Below are 14,326 nucleotides of genomic sequence, written 5' to 3' on the forward strand. Positions count from 1 at the left end.
CACTACTACCCTCCTCCTCTGACGCCGTCATCACCTCGTCACCTGGTGCCCACGTCCTTTCTAAAACAGCATCATCATCATAGCCTTCCTCATCATCCCCGCCACTTCTGTCACTGTGTTGTGAATGTGATGTGACATCATGGCGGGCTCCATGCCCCCCTCATTACTGCGTCTAACCACCACGGCTACCACCACCAACACCCCCACTACCGCAGCTATGCGTCCCGGACACCGCTTCCACCTCCACCACCGCCGCAACACACTCCGTTGGCTGACTCGCGGAAAACAAATCATCATCATCACTATGTTGTTCAGTATCTTCCTTCGCACCCGAGTAGATGTCTCTTAGGACTCTCAGGAAAGATGGCTTCCCGCTAGGAAGGGGGAGCGAAGACATAGATGATGGAATGGAAACGCTAGAAATACCTATATTACTACTGTCACTGTGCCAAGGAACTGTAGAGGATCTAGAATCCAACGAAACCTGGCTTGAAGCCAGATCGTCAGAGTCTTCCTGCTGAGATGACCGTGAGCCAGCCAACCAGTCCACAATGGCCGTATTGTCTAAAGTAACCCGCCCACCGGAGGAGATGGACAAGTCTGGCTTGCTGATACTGCTACTACTACCAGCAGGCACATGGCTGCTGCTACTAGTGGAACTGGGCACATGTCTTGTGCCACAAATGCTGGTACTGGGTCTGGCACCAACAGATCCAACATTTTGACTGGAAGAGGAGACGGCATGGGTGTTTTTTCCTCTACCCCGTCCTTTCACAACCTTTTTTTTACCAGACATTTCACTGCTGGAGTGCAGCAAGTTGAATCAAAACCTGGGGGATGAGCCCCTTCTAAAAGCGTATTCACACTGACACTGGCTTGGCAAATGGCAATGAATGAGAATTTCTATCAGCCACGCCGCGGTGCACTCAGGGAATGCTGGGCCTTGTAGTACTACTACTACTACTACAAAGGCTGCCTCTATTGCAAGTTGGACTGTTATTTGTTTGTTATGTTAACGGCCGGGGATGAGCCCCTTCTAAAAGCGTATTCACACTGACACTGGCTTGGCAAATGTCAAAGAATGAGAATTTCTATCAGCCACTCCGCGGTGCACTCAAGGAATGCTGGGCCTTGTTGTACTACTACTACTACAAAGGTTGGCTGTATTGCAAGTTGGATTGTTATTTGTTTGTTATGTTAACGGCCGGGGATGAGCCCCTTCTAAAAGCGTATTCACACTGACACTGGCTTGGCAAATGGCAATGTATGAGAATTTCTATCAGCCACGCTGCAGTGCACTCAGGGAATGTTGGGCGTTGTAGTACTACGTCTACTACAAAAGCTGCCTGTATTGCAAGTTGGATTGTTATTTGTTTGTTATGTTAACGGCCGGGGATGAGCCCCTTCTAAAAGCGTATTCACACACTGACACTGGCTTGGCAAATGGCAATGAATGAGAATTTCTATCAGCCACGCTGCAGTGCACTCAGGGAATGCTGGGCCTTGTAGTACTACTACTACTACTACAAAGGCTGCCTGTATTGCAAGTTGGATTGTTGTTTGTTTGTTATGTTAACGGCCGGGGAAGAGCCCCTTCTAAAAGCGTATTCACACTGACACTGGCTTGGCAAATTGCAATGAATGAGAATTTCTATCAGCCACGCCGCAATGCACTCAGGGAATGCTGGGCCTTGTAGTACTACTACTACAAAGGCTGCCTGTATTGCAAGTTGGACTGTTATTTGTTTGTTATGTTAACGGCCGGGGATGAGCCCCTTCTAAAAGCGTATTCACACACTGACACTGGCTTGGCAAATTGCAATGAATGAGAATTTCTATCAGTCACGCCGCAGTGCACTCAGGGAATGCTGGGCGTTGTAGTACTACGTCTACTACAAAGGCTGCCTGTATTGCAAGTTGGATTGTTATTTGTTTGTTATGTTAACGGCCGGGGATGAGCCCCTTCTAAAAGCGTATTCACACTGACACTGGCTTGGCAAATGGCAATGAATGAGAATTTCTATCAGCTACGCCGCGGTGCACTCAGGGAATGCTGGGCCTTGTAGTACTACATCTACTACAAAGGCTGCCTGTATTGCAAGTTGGATTGTTATTTGTTTGTTATGTTAACGGCCGGGGATGAGCCCCTTCTAAAAGCGTATTCACACACTGACACTGGCTTGGCAAATGGCAATGTATGAGAATTTCTATCAGCCACGCTGCAGTGCACTCAGGGAATGCTGGGAATTGTAGTACTACGTCTACTACAAAGGCTGCCTGTATTGCAAGTTGGATTTTTATTTGTTTGTTATGTTAACGGCCGGGGATAAGCCCCTTCTAAAAGCGTATTCACACACTGACACTGGCTTGGCAAATGGCAATGAATGAGAATTTCTATCAGCCACGCCACAGTGCACTCAGGGAATGCTGGGCGTTGTAGTACTACGTCTACTACAAAGGCTGCCTGTATTGCAAGTTGGATTGTTATTTGTTTGTTATGTTAACGGCCGGGGATGAGCCTCTTCTAAAAGCGTATTCACACACTAACACTGGCTTGGCAAATGGCAATGAATGAGAATTTCTATCAGCCACGCTGCAGTGCACTCAGGGAATGCTGGGCCTTGTAGTACTACATCTACTATAAAGGCTGCCTGTATTGCAAGTTGGATTGTTATTTGTTTGTTATGTTAACGGCCGGGGATGAGCCCCTTCTAAAAGCGTATTCACACACTGACACTGGCTTGGCAAATGGCAATGTATGAGAATTTCTATCAGCCACGCTGCAGTGCACTCAGGGAATGCTGGGAATTGTAGTACTACTACTACTACAAAGGCTGCCTGTATTGCAAGTTGGATTGTTATTTGTTTGTTATGTTAACGGCCAGGGATGAGCCCCTTCTAAAAGCGTATTCACACACTGACACTGGCTTGGCAAAGTGCAATGTATGAGAATTTCTATCAGCCACGCTGCAGTGCACTCAGGGAATGCTGGGAATTGTAGTACTACTACTACTACAAAGGCTGCCTGTATTGCAAGTTGGATTTTTATTTGTTTGTTATGTTAACGGCCGGGGATAAGCCCCTTCTAAAAGCGTATTCACACACTGACACTGGCTTGGCAAATGGCAATGAATGAGAATTTCTATCAGCCACGCCACAGTGCACTCAGGGAATGCTGGGCGTTGTAGTACTACGTCTACTACAAAGGCTGCCTGTATTGCAAGTTGGATTGTTATTTGTTTGTTATGTTAACGGCCAGGGATGAGCCCCTTCTAAAAGCGTATTCACACACTGACACTGGCTTGGCAAATGGCAATGTATGAGAATTTCTATCAGCCACGCTGCAGTGCACTCATGGAATGCTGGGAATTGTAGTACTACTACTACTACAAAGGCTGCCTGTATTGCAAGTTGGATTGTTATTTGTTTGTTATGTTAACGGCCGGGGATGAGCCCCTTCTGAAAGCGTATTCACACACTGGCTGAGTAGTGAGTAGTGGATGAGCCCTTTCGATTGCTGGATTCCTGCCTTTTAGATTCCTAAAGCTTTCACTTACTGCACAGAGATGCTATCCCTACAGCTCCTGTCTGTAAAATGGCCGCTGAGCTCCGTGCATAAACTTTTATTGCAGGCTTGAGCCCGCCTCTATGCTGCCTCCTGATTGGCTGGGAGAGCCGTTTGCAAGGCATTATGGGGTAGCCTGATGTCAGGTGATCTTGTGAAATCCTCCATTTTAGATGTAACATGTGGCAGGCGCCAAAATGTAGCCGGGTTCGGTAAAAACGGGTTCGGCCGAACCCGGTGAAGTTCGGATTCGCTGCGAACCGAACTTTTCCGGAAGTTCGGACCGAAACCGGGTGCGGTTGTCCCGGTTCGCTCATCTCTAGTGGTATCCATAAAAATATCATGCAGCCATTTTTCATGAATACATCTGGGTGTTGGTCTTCTACCCCCTCTGGGAGGCCTATGATCTATATACTATTCCAACTTAGTTGGTTCCCGAAGTTATCCGCCTTCTGGTGCCACAGATCTACTTTTTAGAACAGGAGAGCAACTGGCAGAGATTATGTGCAGTTATCTGTGAGCTATTTATGCTGAATACGTTCACATCAGGTCTGACCATCTCCTCTCAGGATGAATAGATCAATTCTTACCACCTCTTTATTCCCTCGAGAGCTGAGCACAGGAGATGCAGCATGTAGGATGTTCTTACTGGTGCAGAGCCCCAGCACCTTATGAGGGTCTTCAGGTTTTTAGTCATATTTATTACAAAGATTATGTATTTTAATATAATATTAATTGTTTCCTCAATGTCACACAGACAGAAATTATTATCTATCAGATGTTCAGCAGCTGCAGATCCGTCCAGATTGTAATAACGAGACACACACTAAATCAACTGTGAGAGATGAACATTACAAGTTCCATGCACCAAGACTGAACCATATCTCTGACTTTTACAATTTATTATGGGTTTTAATTCTATCCCTGATCTCCTTTCTTGGCAGTACTGGGTAAGAGTCTGTCCACGGAAACATTATGAATATAGAAACTACATTCAAAATATAAATAACAATCAAACATTAAAAATATTGTTAAAGCCATACTGAAATATGCAAATTATGGGTGAGGTCATAAAAGCAGCTCACGCCGGGTATATCTATTGTGATGTCACTACTATTAATGATGGTAAATCTATACTTGAAATATGCAAATTATGGGTGAGCTCATAAAAGCAGCTCACGCCGGGTATATCTATTGTGATGTCACTACTATTAATGATGGTGAATCTATACTTGAAATATGCAAATTATGGGTGAGGTCATAAAAGCATCTATTGTGATGTCATAGAGCTTGGGTATATGCAATGATGCTGGTCACAGAGCTGCCACTCAGTTGGATGTGACCGGTAAGTTCTCTATCATTTCTCTATCTGTACCTGACTCTGATCGATCCATTATATTAGGAACATTGAATCCATGTCTTCAAGATATGGTTTATTAGAGGTTGTAATATCTTTTTTTGTTTCATTATACAATTGAATTGCTTAAATATCATAGAAAGAACACAGGCTGTAAGAAATGGCAGCCTACATTCAGCCGATAATAGATTTGCAGGGTAACAGCACATAATTTTGGTTCCCTGCAGCCCTGAGAACTTATTTTGTCTCTCGATTGTAAAGGAGAAATTACAGTATGGTCATATTAGGGGACTGTTATGTAGTAAGTCCTTATATTAGTGTAAATTCCCTAAAAATAATTCCATAAATTAACACATTAACACAATGTAATAACATTCAGAATTTTGATCAAGTAATATAAAAAAAACATGTAAAAGCCATTGAAAATGCCATATTAAGATCTGTAAGTTATAACGAGTGTAGTTAGGTAATCCACCTACACTATATGGCCAATAGTATTTGGACACCTCTCCTAATTATTGAGCCAAGAATCAGCTGGATGGGTGTAAAACACGTCGCCGTTGAATTTTGGAGCATGGGAAACATGTTCTGTTGAGTAATAAATAACGGTTCACTATCTGGCCATCTAATGGACGAATTTGCGTTTTGTGCCTGCCCGGAGAATGCTACCTACTGGACTGTATAGTGCCTATTATAAAATGGAGTGAAGTTTGTATAATGGTCTGGATTGTTTGTAAGGGGTTGGATTAAATCCCTATTTTTCCAGTAGGGGTTAATAAGACTTTTTAAACAATTGTATGCTTCCAACTTTGTGGTAATAGTTTGGGTAAGACCCTTTCCTGTCCTAGTATGACTGTGCCCCTGTGCACAAAGAGGGTCCCTAAAGACATGGTTTGACAAGTTCGATGTGGAGGAACTTGCGTATCTGCACAGTCCCAACAAAACCTTTGGAGTGAATTGGAAAGGCAATTGCGAGCGAGACCTTTTTGCCCAACATCAGTGTCTCAACCATTGGTGTCCATATACTTTTGGCCATATACTGTAGTGTACCGAGTGTATATCAATTGTGATGTCACCGAGCTTAGGTATAAAGTATAGTGCTGGCCAGAGGGCTGTCATTTATCAGGTGGATGTGATCGGTACGGTAAGTACTTTATCATTGCTACGTCTCTAGAACAGTCTCATCTATCAGTCTCTTTATGAATATTGGATTCTTACATGTAATTCTAGTGTTTGTCGTGTTATTTTTGTTTTTTATTTGGCATACTTATACACTAGGAAATTGCTTAAATAGCAATATTGTGGCCTGTCACATCTGCTCCATAGACAGAATGCAGATTGCAGACAGAAATTGTTGTCTGTATTCTGCTGGTAGATTCATAAAGCAACCACAAAGCAAAGAATGTGAATCTCTGGGAACTTATTATCACACCCTCCAGTTTATAACACCAGTAATTCTCATAATAAATGTTTATAAGGGAATTCATATTTATGAATTTTAGGTTTTCTGTCTGTAGACTATACTATTTACATATCAGGTCAATCCTGAATATTAGCTGGTATGGCTATGCAACCAATCTATATCAGGTGCTGCTATTGTGATGTCTTGAGATGAGTCTAGATAGCCGTGTTTCTTACTGCGTCTATGGTAGTATTGGTTTTATTACAAGATTTAAACTATTTGATGTTTGAATCAAGTACATAAATAAATGATTATAAGGAGTATTGCTTTTTTTAATTTTTTTTAGTAATAAAATATTAGTAAGTCCAGGAATAAACAGCCTAATAGCATTTGTCAGACTAAATTGTAGAAGGATAGTGCTAATCCCCTGGAAACGTGTCCTTATTAACAATTGAAATTAATAATTATGTATATAATCATAATAATAATAATAATAACAATAAAAAAGATAACAATAAAAAGTATTTATTACTAACTCCAATTGCTTAGGTTCTAAATTCTGGTTATCAATTAATATAAAAAAAATTCAACCCTTTAAAATGCCATATGGTCAATTTAACAACCAATACATTGTTTCAGCTTCCAAACCTAATACAATGTTATCAACAGGGGCTCCCAGGTCATGTGATCCTCTGACACTTATGATTGACAATATTCTGTTATAGGAATACCCTATTTAATAACTAATTTTTCCAGCTAGTTTCATCACAAGTAACGACTCCCTTATAGTTTTCTGGTCTTTCTAGGTCTTGCTGTTGGATTGACACTGTGTTACTTACTGTGTTGCTTATACGGTTAGCGATTTGTCCTATTTTCGGAGAACTAGAGGTGATTAGTCAAATTCTATCTTGACTGTCTCCTGGTTTTCTACCAAGGACATTGGTGCAGTTTTGCAACCGGGCATTAAACAACCATGCCCTTTTGGAAAAAATCTAAGAAATATCATGTCTCCCAAATTCCTGATAAAGGAAATCTGATGGGAGACATACCAACTATGGAGGAGCCTAACATCTCGCTCCAGAAGTTTTCTGTCATCAAAGATATGTCAGATGAAAAATTCAGCGATCTTAGTCACAGCAAATATTGTGACATTACGTCAAAGAACACCAAGAAGAGCGCATTCAGCCTGCTGACCCGCCTGCGCTCCAAAAATATCCGTAAAAGGTATGTAACTAATAATTCTCATACATTGCTCAGATATCCAGAGCTGTGGTATAACAGTCACTAGATCTTTAATTCTCCCCATATCTTCACAGAAACTTTGGCAGCAGCGCTGTGATCGGCGCTAGAGAACTGGATCGCTATTTCCCAGATAGACGGTTGAGACTATATGTTGCCACCTGGAATATGGAGGGAAAGGTGAGAAGTAATGTACAATATTTATTGTGACCCATCAGTGTGCCCGAGCTCAAGTTGGATGAAATGGGCCAGTAACCATGTCTCTTTAGTTTGTAGTTGAATATTACATAGACAGGTTATATTCTACCCTATGTCAGTTGAGTTGGCGCTCTTTGTATACAATATTAATGTTTGTATATTTTGAACAGGATTACCCGCAAAATGTGGAGGATCTGCTGTTACCATCAGATGATACGAAAGACATTTATGTTATTGGCGTTCAGGAAGGATGTCCAAACAGGTAAGTCTTCTCAGGTTGTCTTACACCAGCCTATGACTGCAGATGGACAGCAGGGCGGCTGATACAAATTCTCTCTCAATGCTCTACTTATTGTACTATCACTCCTTAATTTTCAAAATTCAACACCAGAGGTTATTATATGGAGTGTTGATACAGATGAGTTGAGTATCTTAATCTTGTGTAATTTATTAATATGTAAATCTGAAATTGTGTCTTCTTGTAGACGGGAATGGGAGATAAAATTACAGGAGACCCTTGGACCACACTATGTATTATACCACTCCTCCGGGCTCGGAGTCCTGTATCTCACCATCTTTGTTCGACGGGAACTAATCTGGTTCTGCTCAGGTAAGATTCACATTCCTACATCTACATAAGAAGTCTTGAATGTAGTCATTAGCTGGAACATCTTATTTAGTTATTAGAATTAGATGCCTAAGAGCTTGGCTCTCAGATTCTTGCCTTCTGAGTATTGGAGATCTAAAAGTTCACACCACAGTTACAAAGTATGAAATTATGTTCTAGTAATATTTCCATAGTTTAATTGGAAATAATTTCTATTCCATTGTTGCATGTAGTACTCTTAACCACTGACCCGTCTTTTTGTGTTTCATTTCTTATACAGAGGTAGAGCACACCCATGTAACAACCAGGCTATTCCACCATGTGAAAACTAAAGGAGCCTTGGGTGTTGCCTTCACCGTCTTTGGAACATCTTTCCTTTTTATTAATTCACATCTGAGATGTAAGTATTTACAATATTAATATATGACCATGTACAGTTTTACTTTGTATAAAATTGCTGCTATTTGATAATTAACTGAAATATATGGGATGATATGAAGAGATCTGTACTTATAATGTTTTGGTAAAAATAAAAGGTTTGTTCCAGTTTGATCAAACTTTTTCTAATCTATCAATCTCATTCTATGTTGTGAGTGGCCAGTAATACAGATACACGCAGGTACAATTAGTGCAGGAGCGGGTGGCGGCGGCTGGTTTCAGTTGCGCCGCCTCCCCCTCAGAGAGGCAGCAGGGCGGACGGTGCGGCCGTATAATCCCTCACACCCACCCCTCCTCTCCATTAGCGGCGGTGGCGCGCTGCAATATGTTTTTTTGAAAATAATATGCGATTCGGGCCGCCCATATGATCATCTGCCACTGCTAATACGTATTTTTTGTTGGCAGTTGGGGCAGTCAGCAAGAGGATCCAGGACTATAAAACCATCACTGAGGGTCTCCGTCTGCCTCAAATTATTCCGGAAAGAATGAACTCCAATGCCTGTGAGTATTACTTATGTGGTTGAACTTATGGATCCTTTTATCTCTCTATTTGTCTCCGTTGAGTCTAATGCAGTCATGTGCTATAATTTTTTTTTTTTTTTTTACTCTACAGTGGACGTCACCAGCCGCTTTGATCGGGTGTTTTGGTTTGGAGACCTCAATTTTCAACTTAAAGAGGACAGAAAAAATGTGGAATCTCTTCTGCAGAAGATCGAAGGAAAAGATATGTCCAGTCTCCTCAAACACGACCATCTGAATGAAGCCAAGAACAATGGTATATTTACTAGTAGACAGATCTCTATCACTCCTCAACCTTCATGAAAGGGGTTCTCCACCTTCTGACAACTGATGACCTATCCACCGGATAGGTCATCAGTATATCATCGGTGCGGGTCTGACACCTGGACGCTGCACCGTTAAGCTGCTCCAGTGGCCTGCGGGCACCGGATGTTATGCCACACAATGCTATGTACGGAGCCGGAAGCAGTTGGCTCCTTATATAGCATAGCTGCCATGATGCATAACTGCAGGTCTGCCTCCTATTCACTTGAATAGGAGCAGAGTTGCAGTACTGCAGCTCGGCTGCAATTCCGTGGCCGGCGCCAACTGCATCCGGCATGTACGTCCGGTGCTCAAAGGCACCGGACCAGCTGATTAGTGCAGGGTCCGGGTGTCAGACCACCACAGATCATGTACTGATGACCTATCTGGTGAGTATGTCATCAGTTGTCAGAAGTTGGAAAACCCCTTTAATACCACAACCACTTCCACAGATAAATACAAATCACTGACATGATGGTTGATATGTTCCCCAAATTCTTATATAGTGCTAAAATTATCAATTGCTCCTTTTTTTTTTAATACTGACAACTTTTTTTTCTTTCAACTTAAGGGTCCATATTTCTAGGGTTCAAGGAGCACACCATTGATTTCCTTCCTACATATAAGTTTGACATTGGCACAGACACCTATGATACATCAGCAAAGCAGAGAATTCCATCATATACTGTAAGATATCTTATTTCCAGGTCTACAGAGCTTGAGAGACAATAGAATCCATGGGCCAGAGCACCCATTATATAATGAATCCCCTCCCCCAATGTAATGAATTGTTATTATTATAGCTGGAAGAGTAATTTCTTATGAACAAAGCTTTCAGTTAATTTTACTTTTATGTAGTGAGTTTGTCATCACAGTTTCCCAGTGTAATATGTCGTTGCCCAGCATGGGTCAAGGATACTTATTTAATGAAATCTGTGTGACCAAGTCAAACCTAAAATGCAATAAAGTCTCAATATTCTGCAATATAAATAAAGTAGGCCCAACATTTAGGTCTGTGTTGTTTTGCAGTTTAATAATATATTATAATATGATTTCACTAATGATATTTGTTATTTTCATGACCTCTACAGGACAGGGTGTTGTTTAAAAGCCAATGTGAGGGAGATGTGCGAGTCCTGAGATACGACTCTTGCCCTGTTTTGAAGACCTCAGACCACCGACCTGTTTTTGGCATCTTTGAAGTAAAGATCAGGCCCGGTTCAGATGAGTAAGTCATGTTTTCCTCCATGTTGTTGGTATGATACTTTCAGTAGCCGTCATTGCTACATGGTCCTTATAGCCAGAGCTCACACTTTGGGGCAGGTGGCTGTACACCTTGGTGACAGTACTGGAGGATTATAGGATGTGAAACTAAGCAAAGTGTGGTTACCTGCTAACATTATCATATGTCTTACATAAATATATTTCTCATTCCAGCATCCCCTTGGCTGGTGGACGCTTTGATCGTAAAATCTATGTAACGGGCATTAGGAGGAAAGGACAAAAAAAGTAGCTGCATCTGTTCATGTCCTTACAGGTAAGAGCTTTGTAGTTGTCTATTATGTTTGCGGTGAAAATGTTCTTCCATCTCTTAGGTTTTCCTCTGTATCTGTAATTTATTTTATCAACTAATTTAACTAAAGTGTAAATAAGTATTTTCAATCTTAAAATTCCAACTCCTTGTATTCAGACACGTTTTCATTTCTGAATGAAGGTTGTGGGCTTTGGGGAACAACTTCCCCAACTGTAAGCATGTATTTAGTATAGTACAATGAGTTTCCTAAAGGAACCGGTCATCTGAATGGATGGAACAACTGGATTTTATGATGCATTAGCTTCTAAGCAAAAATGATGGATACAAGGAACTTTGCTATTGATGGAAGACATTACTTGGCATCTTGCAGGACTCCTAAGGAACAGTTACAATCTCCGGGGCATAAAACATCGGAACATTAGAAAGTTCCCGTAACATGCTGAAGAGCGCAGCTCTAGGTCAGACCCACTGCTTGCATCAACCATCTTCAAGGTTTGTAGTGTGACCCCCAGGATCAATTAAGAAATGTATTTACCTCAAATCACCTTAAAAAGTCTTCTAGATTTTGTGTCTGCTAAGAAACACACATTATAGAACATTAATAGCAAATATTTGTCTTGCAGCATAAACATCAATTCCGCAGTACATCTGGCGAGAATAGCGCTCCCTGTCACCGGAGGAGCCACCATCAATGCTGATAGAAAGGTAAGTTCCTCTGGATGTGTCCCCTCTCTATATTTATCAAGCAGCCTGAATGATCAATATTTAATAGGGTTGTGTGCTTCTCCCCCCAGAACAAGTCAGCAGATATCAACAGAACATCAACACCAATAACAACCAAGGGCAGAATCCGCCATCTTACAAGAATTCCAATGGCGAGACTTAACATTTCTACAACATCTGTCACAGAAGAGACATCAATGTGGTCACCAGGGCATCAATATCACCCAGAAGACCAGGTTCAGAACAGGACAATATGTCATCTCTACTTGTGTCTGTGGAATCCAGATTTTCCACCCCTTACTGATACTACAGTATATACTGTGACATATGCCGTAGTTTTTGCTGGATCTAGTATTACCATCATCTTTACCATTATATATTTTGATCCACAAAAACCTTAAATAAATCATTAACATCAATCCATAAGTGTGACTGGTAATTGTTATGTGCGCGGCTGCAGCATACTACAGTGTATACAATTCACCTAACCGACCCTTCACAGCGCTATTTGTGTGACATCGCGTTTAATCCAGTGGTAGGTGACAGGACATTGTATCATATGTACACAATACAGAGTGTATGGAACATGCCGCCATATGTACTGGATTATATACTGTAGGACAAAGAGTGCTAGGAGATGTAAAACATTGATATATTTGATAGTTGCTTAACCACTTAAGGACGCAGCCTAGTTCGGGACTTAGGGCTCAGAGCCCATTTTTCAAATCTGACATATTTAACTTTATGTGGTAATAATGTTGAAATGCTTAAACCTATCCAAGCGATTCGGAGATTGTTTTCTCGTGAGACATTGGGCTTTATGTTAGCTGTAAAATTTTGTTGATATGTTCAGTGTTTATTAGTGAAAAATTGCAAAATTTAGAGAAAATTTAGAAAAAATAGAATTTTTCTAAAGTAAAAAATGCATCTGCTTGTAAAACAGATGGTTATACCAACCAAAATATTTACTAGTTCACATTTCCCATAATTCTACTTTAGATTGCCATCATTTTTTTAACATAAACAGCAATTTCTCATATTTTTAAGAAAATTTAAAAAGCCTTTTTTTAAGGTACCTGTTCAGTTCTGAAGTGGCTTTGAGGCACCTATGTATTAGAAACACCCACAAAACTTCCTGTTTTAAAAACTAGACCCCTCAAAGTATTCAAAACAGCATTTAGAAAGTTTTTTTTTAACCCTTTAGGCATTTCACAGGAATTAAAGCAAAGTGGAGGTGAAATTTGCAAATTTCATTTTTCTTGCTGAATTTAATTCTATTCTATTTTTTTCTGTAACACAGAAGGTTTTACCAGAGAAACACTACTAAATATGTATTTTACAGATTCTGCCATTTTTAGAAATGTCCCACATGTGGCTCTAGTGTGCTCTTGGACTAAAACACAAGCCCCAGAAGCAAAGAAGCACCTAGTGCATTTTGGGGCCTCATTTTTATTAGAATATATTTTAGGCAGCATGCCAGGTTTGAAGAGGTGTTGAGGTGCCAAAAAAGTAGGAATCCCTCAAAAGTGACCCCATTTTGGAAACTGCACCCCTCAAGGAATTCTTTTATGGTTGTTGTTACCATTTTGACCCCACAGTTTTTTTACAGAGCGTCTTTGAATTGGGCTGTGTAATTAAAAAGATGAAATGTTTTCCAATAAGATGTCATTTTTGATCAAAATTTCTTATTTTCGCATGGAGCAAAATGCCCCATTTTGTTGCCCAATTTGTCCTGAGTGCGGTAATATCCCATTTGTGGTGATAAACTGCCGTTTGGGCCCATGGGAGGTCTCAGAAGGAAAGAAGCGCTATGTGTTCTTTGGAGTCCAGATTTTGCTGGATTGGTTTTCGGGTGCCATGTCGAATTTGCAGAGCCCCAGAGGTATCAAAGCAATGGAAACCCACCAGAAGTGACCCCATTTTGGAAACTAAACCCTTCAAGGAATTCATTTATGGGTGTTGTGACCATTTGGACCCCACAGTTTATTCTCAGAATTTATTTGAAATGGGCTGTGAATTAAAAAAAATGTGTGATAAACTGGGCCCATGGGAGGGCTAAGAAGGAAAGGACCACCATTTGGCCTACTGGGGATTTTCTGGTACTAAGTCATGTATGCAGAAGCCCCTGAGGTACCAGTACAGTTGAAACCCCCGAGAAGTGACCCCGTTTTAAAAACTACACCCCTTAAGGCATTCATCTAGAGGTGTAGTGAGCATTTTGACCCCACAGGTATTGTTTAAAAGATAATGCGCAGCAGATAGTGCAGAGTGAGATTTGCAATTTTCGATACATATATGCCATTTCAGTGTCCGATATATTGTGCCCAGCATGCGCCACCGGAGACATACATCCCATAAACTGTAATGTGGGTTCTCACGGGTACAGCAATACCCTACATGTGGATGTTAACAGCTGCCTGGGCACACAGCAGGGCCCAGAG

At 41.1% G+C, this 14,326-nt stretch overlaps 1 protein-coding gene and 1 long non-coding RNA gene across 3 annotated transcripts; both read left to right on the forward strand.

Moving 5' to 3' along the window:
• Nucleotides 1-7,247: 7,247 nt before the first annotated feature.
• Nucleotides 7,248-10,360, forward strand: LOC142741857 (phosphatidylinositol polyphosphate 5-phosphatase type IV-like). Its single transcript, XM_075851185.1, has 6 exons — nucleotides 7,248-7,548; nucleotides 7,641-7,743; nucleotides 7,932-8,013; nucleotides 9,212-9,307; nucleotides 9,420-9,581; nucleotides 10,200-10,360. The coding sequence occupies exons 1-6, from the start codon at nucleotides 7,298-7,300 to the stop codon at nucleotides 10,358-10,360; spliced, it is 855 nt and encodes a 284-aa protein (XP_075707300.1). The 5' UTR covers nucleotides 7,248-7,297.
• A 366-nt stretch (nucleotides 10,361-10,726) lies between these two features.
• LOC142741308 (uncharacterized) lies at nucleotides 10,727-11,831 on the forward strand. 2 transcript variants are annotated; one of them, XR_012881084.1, is made up of 3 exons: nucleotides 10,727-10,856; nucleotides 11,066-11,165; nucleotides 11,786-11,831. It is a non-coding gene; the product is annotated as an uncharacterized LOC142741308 (long non-coding RNA). The 2 variants fall into 2 exon arrangements; XR_012881083.1 differs by lacking the exon at nucleotides 11,786-11,831 and adding an exon at nucleotides 11,533-11,630.
• The last annotated feature ends 2,495 nt before the right edge of the window (nucleotides 11,832-14,326 follow it).

The sequence above is a fragment of the Rhinoderma darwinii genome, chromosome 2 (assembly GCF_050947455.1).
Source record: "Rhinoderma darwinii isolate aRhiDar2 chromosome 2, aRhiDar2.hap1, whole genome shotgun sequence".
Taxonomy (NCBI): domain Eukaryota; kingdom Metazoa; phylum Chordata; class Amphibia; order Anura; family Rhinodermatidae; genus Rhinoderma; species Rhinoderma darwinii.